This window comes from Xenopus laevis, chromosome 4L, assembly GCF_017654675.1.
Source record: "Xenopus laevis strain J_2021 chromosome 4L, Xenopus_laevis_v10.1, whole genome shotgun sequence".
Lineage (NCBI taxonomy): Eukaryota > Metazoa > Chordata > Amphibia > Anura > Pipidae > Xenopus > Xenopus laevis.
This window is the reverse complement of record NC_054377.1, coordinates 77,631,675-77,643,758: the sequence shown is the minus strand read 5'-3', so window position 1 is coordinate 77,643,758 and position 12,084 is coordinate 77,631,675. Positions and strand designations below refer to the sequence as shown.

The 12,084-nt window shown below is 36.6% G+C and overlaps 1 protein-coding gene across 7 annotated transcripts in view; it reads left to right on the top strand.

Moving 5' to 3' along the window:
- LOC108714205 (leucine-rich repeat-containing protein 7) overlaps nucleotides 1-12,084 on the top strand; it is a 218,928-nt gene that overhangs the window by 143,325 nt on the left and 63,519 nt on the right. For all 7 annotated transcript variants that reach the window (XM_041590354.1, XM_041590355.1, XM_018258200.2 and 4 more), the window contains 4 exons: nucleotides 1,605-1,720; nucleotides 4,716-4,785; nucleotides 6,017-6,116; nucleotides 8,682-8,806. In XM_041590354.1, coding sequence (XP_041446288.1) covers nucleotides 1,605-1,720; nucleotides 4,716-4,785; nucleotides 6,017-6,116; nucleotides 8,682-8,806 — 411 coding nt within the window. The remainder of the gene's footprint in view (nucleotides 1-1,604; nucleotides 1,721-4,715; nucleotides 4,786-6,016; nucleotides 6,117-8,681; nucleotides 8,807-12,084) is intronic.

Below are 12,084 nucleotides of genomic sequence, written 5' to 3'. Positions count from 1 at the left end.
GCTTAAGTAAAACTTAGGGGGCTATTTACTAATCTCAAAATAACTGAAATTCCCCGAAATCCACGTGATTTTTTGTGTCATAATAGGCTTTTTTAAAAAATCACAAATTTTTCAGAATTTATGAAACCCCGAGGGCTAAAAAGCCCGAATATAAAAACACGGCATCTCAAACCTGTCGAGTTGCATAAAAGTCAAGGGGAACAGTCCCATTGATTTTTGGTTGTGTCAGGGGTTTCGGGCAATTTTACAATGTTTTCTGAGCTTTCGGGGGAAAAAATTGAGTTTTCGGGGAACATTCACGTAAAAAACGTGAAAATCTGAGCTTTTCCCACAAAGGTAATTTTCGGGAAAATTTAATAATAAAAAAACCCAAGTGGCTTAGATTGGAGTTTGTAGCAGCCGATATTGAGATAAATTCGGACCTTGATAAATAACCCCCTTAGTGTTCAGTCAGGTAGGATGTCTGTTTCCTAAACTGGATGAAGGATATTTGCACCCAGAATACAAGAAGCTAATGTGTTTCTAAGCTAGTTGGGATAGTTGAACTGTGCAAAAAAAGTAAAAACATTTAAAAAGGTAGCTCGACAAGATGCTTTGTATCTGAAGCACGGCAGATAAGGCTGGTACAGCAATGAGAAATGATTAAGGTGTAAGTGCAAGAAATATTACGAGAAACAGATCCCAGTTCATGTACAGCATAAATTCCATTTCAGTTGGGGAATTGGAGAAAGCAGTATTAATATTATACAGTATATAATTTGCTCTTAGTATCAATGCAGATTAAAGACATTTGTTAATGAAACAGTAGGGGTTATTTATTATTACCCGAGACGTAGTGCAAGCCTATTGGTATTACGCACACAGCTCAGAATCACTGCTGACCTGGACAAGTGTCATTCTGCACTGCAGCTGTCATACAGTATATATAATATATATATGCAGTACTGCTGCTTATATGTTTAAAATATATGTCTATAATATATATATATATATATATATATATATATATATATATATATATATATATATATATATATATATATATATATATATATGAACCTTAATAATAAAACAGAGAGTGCAACAGCCTTTAGACAAAGTGTATTTTAGGAGACATTTTATCTCAAGCCAGGACTGAATTAATTAGTTAACAAACATTTAAAGGAAATATACAAAATATTTTCATGTAAGGTTATTTAGACACACCTACATATCCCTAAAACCACCTGTGTTGTTCTGGGGTTTGGTAGCTAGTAGTGAAGCATTTCACATGGCTACCAAAAATGCTGTTGGACAAGGGCGTGATGTTTATTTGTGTGATGTAACTTGTCTGACTAGTAGATGTATTAATCAAAACAATGACCTGATAAATGAATTGAACCCTTGATAGAAATAATATATTTAGTGTAAGGAGTACTGATGCTTACTATTGCAGTTACAGTGTTTATTGGTATCCACTGATCAGATCAAAAACGACTTACTTGTAGCTCCACATAACTGCTTACATTAAAAAAAATGCACAGGGGTTCCAGTGGCCTTATACCTCTTTTATAGAATCTGCAGGATTCATAAGGATTCAAAATTCTTTTTTTTTCTGCCTTCAGATTGGGAACTGCAAGAATGTCACAGTAATGTCACTTCGTACTAATAAACTGGAGTTCCTTCCTGAAGAGATTGGACAGATGCAAAAATTGAGAGTGTTAAACTTGAGCGATAACAGGTATAAAAATGACTGGACTTCAATACAGTGATAATCAGGTGCCCTATACTGTGGCTGTGAAGTGCGGTAAAGAGAAAGTTTTACTGATGTTTTTGGCTTATTTGTTAAATACAAATATCATCCAAACACCTTGGTGATTGCTAGTATGTTAATGCCATCCCTGGTAAACTGATAATGGCAATCAGAAAATGTTGTAGGGAATGTTAAGTTACATATATGTAATGTACTTTGATTAAAAATCTAACATTTTAAAGAAATGCTTTAAATGTGCAAAGTTTACTGGTAAATGTTTTGTTGGTAGCTATAGATTTATAGACCTGATTCAAATGTAGCACGTGTATGGGCCATATTCAGTTCAATGAGGAAAAACTTCTCTTTTCATTCAATTCAAGATTTTCCATAAACTTCCATGGAGTTTTCCAAGGAAACCATGAGAAGTTATTCTCACTGAATTGAATGAGGCACTATATCGGAAGGTTTTCTATATGTAACCTTCTTACATAGTTAGTTACATATCTTGTGACAGATATAACAATTTGTGTTTTATGAAGCCCTGCATACGGTAATTAATTTACATAATAGAGGATTGTACATTCACCACAGCAAGTTAACATAATAAAAGTAATTAGACAGAACTGTGTTTATAAGTGTAGCTTTTTGGTGATCATACTCTCTCAGCAAATGTAAGCAAAACTATTGGTTGAAAATATTTCAGTGCAAAAAATCACAAATAATAGGCCAGGGTCATTTTGATGAGAAGATCTTATCTCATGGTTTATCTCATGGGAACACCAATAAAGGAAAATTTGGAATTGATTACGAGATACGTTTTTCTCATCAAAAAGTACCTTGTCCAGTCTTTAAAATCCTCACAATACATTGAAATTTAATTTTGATGAATTTCTGCATTTAGTCTGTTCTACACGATCTTTTAAAAGGCTTCCCTTTTGTATACCTTTTGCACTTACAGCTAACGGTAGTGAGTAATATTAAAGAAATGTTCTCTGTAAAAGTGGGGTAAGCCATCAGTGTTAGACTGGGGTGTCCAGGGCTCACCAGGGATGCCACATTAGGAGCCTCCCACCCCAGACAGTCTATGCCCAATGCCGCCAACACCCTGTCCTACCCCCGCCACATGGACCACGTACCTTTAGAACTCCTTACATGTGCCCATGATTGGTGGTGGGAGCAGACCCACACATCTGTCCGAGGGAATTCAATTCTATGACATTTTGCATCAGGTACAACATTTTGTAATTCTTTTTTTCAAGGCATTTTTATTTAAATTTGTTTATTTAAAGGGGACCCGTCACCCAAAAAAAATATTCAAAATCCTATTTTATCACATTAGTCAAGCAAAATGAACTTTAATTACACTATATAAATTATGTGAATCTTCTTTCCTTTAGTCTGGGAATTCATAATTATAGCAAGCAGGCAGGAGCCATTTTGTGGACACTGTTATTAAGACAAGTCTTGCATCATCTCGGAATCTGGTTTGTGCACTAGAATGGGGGACCCGGTGTCCATCCCCATGCACTGGTTAAACAATTAAATGGTAAAGAGAACAGGGGAATGTGGGGAGAGCAGTGACCTCTAAGAAGTGCTGAATGGAAAGTGAAAGTAATTGCCTGCCCCGCCTCTATGCCACGGGCATAGAGGAGGGGCAGACAATATTTGATTGACAGCTGAGATTTTTAAATGAGCTTACAGCAGCTATGAATGCTTTAATAAAAAATAGAAATTGGATTTCATGTTTAATTTGAAAAGGACTTTTATTATACAGATTTTGGTGTCTGGGTGACAGGTCCACTTTAAGTACACTGACCCTTGAAACCAGACATGTGTTCATCACATACCAATATGAATGGAAGATGAGCAATGCAAATAATGATAGCAATACAAATAGCCTGATAATCATTGTGCTATTTGGTTGCTGGGGCCACAGAACCTAGCAATCTGCTGGCATTTTAACATTTGGAGAGAAATAAAATAACCAAGGTAAAAATTAAGCCCCCGGGTTTCCCTTCCTCCCTTCGTTCTCCTCCCACAGAAAGCAGAAAAGTTTGACTTGTTTCCATCCCCAGCATGGCAAAGATTAACTTAAAGCTGAACCTTTCTTTTGATATGCAAGCAGTTGATATTGCTCACTGTAGTTAACCTCTTTTGTGCACCATATATAATCATGCTGGCACCTTGTTTCAACCTACACTGCTTTTGCAGCTTTCTTCCGGTACGAAGGAAAAGAATAGCGTGGGTTGGAAGCATCTGCAGTTTCTGCATTCGTTTTTCAGTTCATTACCATGGAAACTGATGCAGAAACTGAGCACCTTTCCACCCAGCATCACAATTTAGTTTCCCATCCCCCTAAATACAATACAACTTTCCCTTGAGAAATTAGCTGTACTGTTATACTGAAAGGAAAACTATAACTTTAGGAATAAGTGGTGCTTATTTTGCGTAAGGGAAAGAGAAGGTGGCCATATAGCATTCTATGCAGTATGTTGAAGGCATAGCGGTGCACTCACAAAGAATGGGTTAACTGCCCTGGTGCTTAAAGGAGAACCAAAACAATAATGTACAACATTTCTAGCCTACTTTTTTAGTTAAGCTTTACTTCTCCTTTAAGAAATACTTTAGAGAACAATAGGACAATAAATATTTGCTTTTTTTTTTTAAAAGACACACTGAGTATGTAAATATTTTTCATGTTTCTGTGAGTAAATATATATAAGCACCCTCTGTCCTTGTCCACCGTCTCTGAATCTCTGACATTATTGTGCTATTGCTTTGATGCCAGTGGCAGTACAAGCGCATACTGGAGACATCAGCGGTGATACAATTGCATGGTGGTGGCATCACATTCCACATTTACAGCACAATTTTCATATTTAGAGTAAATTATTCTATATAAAATGCATATAAAATGCAGCCTTTTTGTACACCTAAAGTCTTCTGAATTATGTAGGTAATATATTATGGCATTCTTTTGCAGGCTGAGGAATTTGCCGTTCAGTTTTACTAAACTTAAAGAACTTGCTGCTCTGTGGCTTTCTGACAATCAGGTAAAATCTTACATATGTACATAACCTGTTCCTGGGATTATTATAGGCAATTGTATAGCTCCACATTAACAAATATCCATATGTGACTAATTTAGCCTTTGTCCCTTGTAATTGATATTAATCAGTATAAATATATGTTAGTCAGTATAAATATATGTTGATGGCCAAATGGTGCAATTTTGAGGGGGCAATAGGAATATACAGCTTCTGCCTGCCTACCCTTAGTTTCGACTCTTCCATAACTCGACTCTTCCATAACTCAAAAGGTTCGGATGGGGCAAAGATTTGTTGTGAGTTGCCAAGCGGGGTTGGGAAGTAAACTTAAAGGAACATTAACATCAAAAAATTAAAGTGCATTAAATGAATGGCAATATAATGTACTTCACTGGTAAAACGGGTGTGTTTGCTTCAGAAACACAACTATAGTTTATATAAACAAGCTGCTGTATAGCTTGTTTAGCCATGGGGGTAGCCATTCAAGCACAGGATACACAGTAGATAACAGACAGGTTCTGAAGAATTCCATTCCGTACTATAGAACTTATATGTTATCTGCTGCATATCCTGTGCTTTTCTCATTTTTCAGCTATGAAAGGCTGCCCCCATGGCTACAAAGCAGCTTGTTTATATAAACTATAGTTGTGTTTCTGAAGCAAATACACCAGTTTTACCAGTGCAGAGCAACAGTACATTATACTCTCATTCCTTTAAAGCACTTTGATTTTTTGGTGTTACTGTTCCTTTAAGGCATGGTGATCTATATTAGGAAAAGATCCATAGTCCAAGACTGCATAATGACTCCCGTAGGTATATTGTAATGAATAAACTTAGGAATCAGAGTGGGAAGTAAACAGTGAAGTCATCATTTTTTCCACATTAACTTGGACAGGTTTAACAGAGACCAAAGCTGCCACTACCCCTTAAACATTTTGTTTCCATTTCCTAGCATTTATACAGGTACCGAACCACATGAACCTCTTTGGTAAGTTAGAGGCTTGCAATGCATCACATAACCTCAAGGATTCAACAATCTTTTAGGTATTTAATGGATTACTTAGCAAAAAAAGTTGTTAAACAATTATTATAGTTTCCTCCATTATATTAAATTTTAAACTTGCTAAACATTGTAGCTGGTGAAAAAGATACAAAAGATAATTAGATCAGTGATACTTTTTTTCGGCTCCAATATTGAAAGATAAATAACACTGCAACTACACTTTTTTTTTTACAGTCCAAAGCACTCATTCCTCTTCAAACTGAAGCTCATCCAGATACAAAACAGAGGGTATTAACAAATTACATGTTCCCCCAACAACCACGTGGTGATGAAGGTAAATTAGCTGAATGCCATATATCTGTTCTTTACTGTATTTATGACTTTTATGGATGTCTTTTCCATGTCTCATTTGATCACACTGATTGTGGCTCACATTGTTTTAGTTCCCACATACAATGTATGATTTTAGATCACTAAAGATTGCTCAATAACTGCAAAGTACAGGTATAGGATCCCATATCCGGAAACCCGATATCCAGAAAGGAATGGCTGTCCCGATATCCGAATTACGGAATGGCTGTCTCCCATAGACTCCATTTTATCCAAATTTTTTAAAATGATTTCCTTTTTCACTGTAATAATTTTAGTTGATCCCAACTAAAAAATAATTAATCCTTATTGGAAGCAAAATCAGCTTATTGGGTTTATTTAATGTTTAAATGAATTTCTAGTAGACATAAGGCATGAAGACCCAAATTACGGAAAGATCTGTTATCCGGAAAACCCTAGGTCCCGAGCATTCTTGATAACAGGTCCCATTCCTGTAGTTGTTACCTTTCATAAAATGAGTTTGTGATTTCTTAATTTATAACTTAAGTACAAATGTGTTGTGGTCTGATCTTCAGCTATGTCACAATAAATGACTAACACAATCTGCTTAAACTAATAATAAACAAACAAACTGGACTTTGAGTCTAGGCTGAGAAAAGTATGAGGAACCTTGTATTAAGTAACTGCTTGAACTTACTTTTGCAGCAATAACCTCCCTTGAAAATGATCTGAAACATGTTTTAGGTCAGGCCAGCTATAACTAATACTTCTATTCTTATCTCATTGACTAGAACATTAAGGGGCCTATTCATCATGCTGTGTATAAAAATGGCAACAAAGATTGCTGCACATCGCCAGGCATCCCTGCAGAAAAAACAGTTACTTATGAAGCTTTGTACTGATTTTCAGTGACCACGTACCTCCGAGTACCAATTGTATAACTGTAACAAGTCAATAGAAAATACCATGGGAAAATACGGCGTTCATCCATTGTGGTGTTATGTGTGTTTTTTACTAGAGTAACTTCCGGCAGACTTACTTGATAAATTTGCTGTTTTTGCCCCATTTTTCCTGCAAGGTTCCTTTTATACAGCATAATAAATGAGCCCCTAAGTACAATTAGCTTTTGAAGAATACATAAACCTAGAGGTTTGGATTGTTTTTTCAACATAGGTTATTAATGTTTATACAATGTGTTCAGTATAGACAAAAAGAAATAGAGGTAGGGGAAACATTATCTCTAAACACATTATCCAGATAGCTCTGAAAGGCCATCTCCTATATCCAAATAATGAAAACTTTTGAACATTATTTCCATTTACTCTGTAATAAATAATAAAACAGTAGCTTGTACTTGATCCAAACTAAGATATAATTAATCTGTATTGGAGGCAAAACAAGCCTATTGGGTTTATTTAATGTTTAAATGATTTTTTTTAGTAGACTTAAGCTATAAAGATTCTAAATATGGAAAGATCCAGTCCCAAGCATTCTGGATAACAGGTCCCATACCTGTATAATTACTTGTGTACTGCTTAAGCAGATTTTTTTGTGTAAGGGTTCTCAAACATTTTTTGTAACTGAATGAGTTACTGTAGCTGATTATAGTTTTGGTTTCAGTATACAACTGTTTTCCAACAACATTTTTATTATTTAGGAGAGGTTTGGATTATTATTAAATATGCACAATGACTGTAACGAATGTGCATTTGTCATGTCTCGGGATTAGCAGCCAGGAAACAGAACAAACTGCACCTTACATTTCTACTACAGACACTAAAGCTTTTTCTACAACAGTATTATGCTTGCACATATTATACTTAAGTTGGTTGCATTTCTCAGGAATAAATGGTCTACGCGATGGGTATGGGACTGGATCTTACCCTTTGGCTTATCAGAGAAGCAGAAGAAATAGCAAAGATTATAGTTAAAAAGTGATTATAGCACTATATTGTTTTGCATTTTGTGCTTTTAAATTGAGTGGTAACATAAATGCATTATAAATATAAAATATAATAAATCAATAATGATATATATTTAAAGAAAGACTTGCCTTGTACCAGGTCATTCAAGTTTTGCCTGAAAATATTATAATAAGTATTTACCTTATTAACATTTTCCCTCGGGAAATAAAACAGGAGCTCTAAGGTCAGTAATGAGTTGAGATTTGTTTATTAGTTTCTCAGACATTTTTATTGATTACACAGATCATATGTAAAGCTGTTTACATGCAGACTGAGCTGAGCGTGCTGGCCTAGGAGCAAGCAACTTCCTATGGGAATCAAGCAGATTTTTCTATAAACCCTTTTTAGTCAATAACGGCATTAAATGAGTGCATTTAGGTAGTCAGTGGCCAAATTGATTATATGGCTACCCTAAGAGATCCAGATGTTTGACTAGTACTGAAAGGCCAGTTCTGGTGTTATACCTATCACATGGTATGCCAAATTGGCCTGAAATTCATCTTATTTACTGCCATGTTTGATACATTTCTCAATACTTATTTTCTTTGTCTTTCATTTCTGAGCTAACTTAGTGATTTTGTGACAATCTGTATCTTATTAAATAGATTTCCCGTCAGACAGTGACAGTTTCAATCCAACACTGTGGGAGGAACAGCGGCAGCAACGAATGACAGTGGCGTTTGATTTTGAAGAAAAGAAGGAAGAAGAAGAAGCCCCAGGAAAACTCAAAGTAAGCCTCGTGTTTCTGTAAATGTTTGCATGTAATTCATGCTTTAATGCACTGTAATATGTTTGGAACAGCTGTATGGTATTTCTTAATTATTGTTTTCTTTGTTCCTATGGCAGCTTTTTGGCATAATGGAGCTACATTTTTCCTTGTTTTTTTTTTTTTAATCTGCATATATTTGCATGGTTATGATTTTTTTAAGGAGCTTAAATTCAGTGTTAAACATGTAGCTTGTACATTATAGATAACATTATTATTCAAGAGAAAAGTTTTGTGCCATATGAACAAAAAATAAAAAGAATCTGGAATACACTGTTATTCTTAAAGATAGTAGGTGGTTATTCAGGGCAAAGTCCAGCAATTTATAGCAGCCAGTAAACTCTTATTGCTCTAACTTTAAATAATAAAAGCAAACAGGGCAAACTTTATTCCAGGCGAACAAACCATGATAACCCTTAGTGTGGAGAAATTAGGGATATTTATCAGGCACACTGGAACATAATACAAACACACCTGTTTTTGGATTCCCATTAGAATTTCATTTACTTGTACTGTATAAAAGAGCAAAAGCAATCTGCAGTTTTATAGCACCCGGTAATGTGAGAATTGAGTAAATAAACCTTGAAAGAAAAAGTAAAACAATGACAGTGATGTATAGTAAGTAACTGCCTAGGGTTTGGGTTTGCCATATGAAACATTATAACGGGCCATGGTATGGATGCTGAATGAGCCACACCGCCTCCTGTTTTCTGATCTCCTGCAATGTTTGGATGTGCAAGAGGGCAAGCAGGACAAGTTTGTCCAGTTCATGCAACTCCTAACTGCCTGTCTGGATGCCATGCCTGCAGTGCCTGCCAGTCAAGAGCCAGAACTCAAGGTTCCCTTTCTTGATTTTCTGGGGATTGGAAACAGTTTTTTCCATTCCAAGAAACCTGTAAGATTTATTTTAGTTTGTTGAGCCTCCTCTGTTCCTTCAGAGGAGACTAAAATTAAATTTGTGATAACTCTCCTTCAGGGGATCCCCAAATTTGGGCTTTAAATTTACTAACATCTGACTCTGCAAGAGTCTCTTTAGAAACATTTTTTGAAGCGATGGCCTCCCTTGAAGCCTTAATGCGTGTAGTTATACAGGTGGATCAGGCAAAGGGGAAAGGCATCAGGAAGATCTTGGCTATGCGCCTGCCAGCAAGGTCTTGATTGCCTCTGAATCTTGTCCTCCTGCTCGATCACCTAAGGAGCCCATGCAGATTGAGACCACTAAGCTATCACCCGAGGAATGATTCCGCAGACGTTCCCATGGTCTCTGTTTGTACTGCGGTGCTAAAAGCCATTTTGTTTGTACCTGCCCAGTGAAGGTGGGAAAACTCCTGAGCTTGAATGAGATTGGGGAGGTCCATTTGGGCTGTATTTCTGCTCCTTGTAACACTAGTGCTAAGATTTGTGTTCCTGTCACTTTGTCCTGGAATAACACACCTGTTTCTGTTCAGGCTTTTATTGATTATGGGGCTGATGGGAATTTTCTTGATGCCTACTTTGCTGCTAAAATTCATTCCTCTCTCCTATCATGTCAGACTCTTGTCCATACCATAGATCAAAATCCCCTTGGCTATGTACTAGTTATATCAGTAACTCCTAGACTTGAAATGTATGTGGAAGGCACACATTCTGAAGAGTTTTATTTCCACCTTATCCACTCCTGTGGTGTTAGGCCTGCACTGGTTAAGGCTATACAACTCACATATTGATTGGCGTACTAGGGATATTTTTTTGGAAGTCAGTCTGCATTAAATGCCCTTTGCTGCCACGGTCCTTTAGAGTCTGCCTGAATGTGTTGGGTATTTCACTGATATAACTGAAAAGGCTACTAATGTTTCCAGGTCAGTGATTGCTGCCCTAAGTTCTGTCCTGATTTACAAGAATCTCTGTCCTGCTGTATCTGTGGAGATCCATGTTTTGGGAAAATCTGGTCACCCTGGTATTAAGACCTCTAAAGCCATTTGCCTTTCTTGTTCTCCCTCTGATGTCCCTGCTGTCCAGCATATGACTAATAGTTGGCAAAAGGTGCAGTTCCCAAACATACCTGTTGGTGCCCACCAGGAAAGAGTCACTGCAGACATTACAGGGCTACTCCTAGTTACCAGGTGGGATACATGGTTTGGCTGTCTATTAAGAATGTCCAACTCCAGATGTCCTCTGCCAAATGAAGACCTATGTTTACTGGTCCGTATAAGGTTCTTGAAATTTTAAGCCCTGGCAAGATTAGTTTAGAGTTGCCAGCATCTGTTAAAATGGGTAATGTGTTTCATGTTTCTTTGTTAAGTCACTCAACTAAGGGGTCCACTGGCCTCCCTTTGGGGGGGGGGGGTAGTGTAACATCCTGCCTGTGGTTTGGATTTGTCTTACGTGACACTAACATCTTGGCATCTAAGATGATTGGACAATAGTAAAACTAAGAAATGATAATTAATCTATGTAATCATAGATAAAGACATGTGAAGATACCAGAAAGAGAAGAGGTACAGTAGTAGGGTCCTTTTTGTTTTTGAGATGCAAACATGTGGAAAACAAAAATCGACCAGAAGATCATAGCTGGTGTTCTTAAACTAAGAATGATTGAAGAACAGTATAGACATTTAAACAAAATAAGTCTTACACCAATAACTAATTAGACCCACTAGTAGACCCAATAGTAGAGTGTGCTCCAATTGCAAATACATGCTTTTAGCAGTATAAAATACAAAAAATATGTAAATACCAAAAGTGCTCAGAAGAGCACAGTGACTATTTTAACATTCATTTGTTTGGAGTAATTTAGTTCCCTTTTAAAACAAGGGAAATGAAGAGACAAAAGTGGGAGGGAGGAAATAAGACACTAGAATAAGAAATTAGAATTAACATGTACTGCTGGGATATACCAATACTGAATTGCTAGTACGATGTTTCCTACATCTTTATTACTACAATATTGTGGGCACTGCATATGTTCTCCTGATGTAACGAAGGCTCAGCATATATAGGGTCTGTGTAATTGTTGGTAGAACAGTGTTAGCACCGTACTGCAAGGACAATATTTTGTAGTGCTGGGCCACTGCAATAGCACTGTAAAGAACTGCTAGCACATGATTTGTACATTTAAAGTTGCAGTGGGCTTTGGATTTGTATAGCTAGGACATTACAGTGTCTCTCTTAGTACTGATAGACCACTGTGGGCACTGTATTTGTACACAATTTCTACTGTATTTGTACACCCTTGGGTCTAGTTGTTACTGCTAGAATGTTGT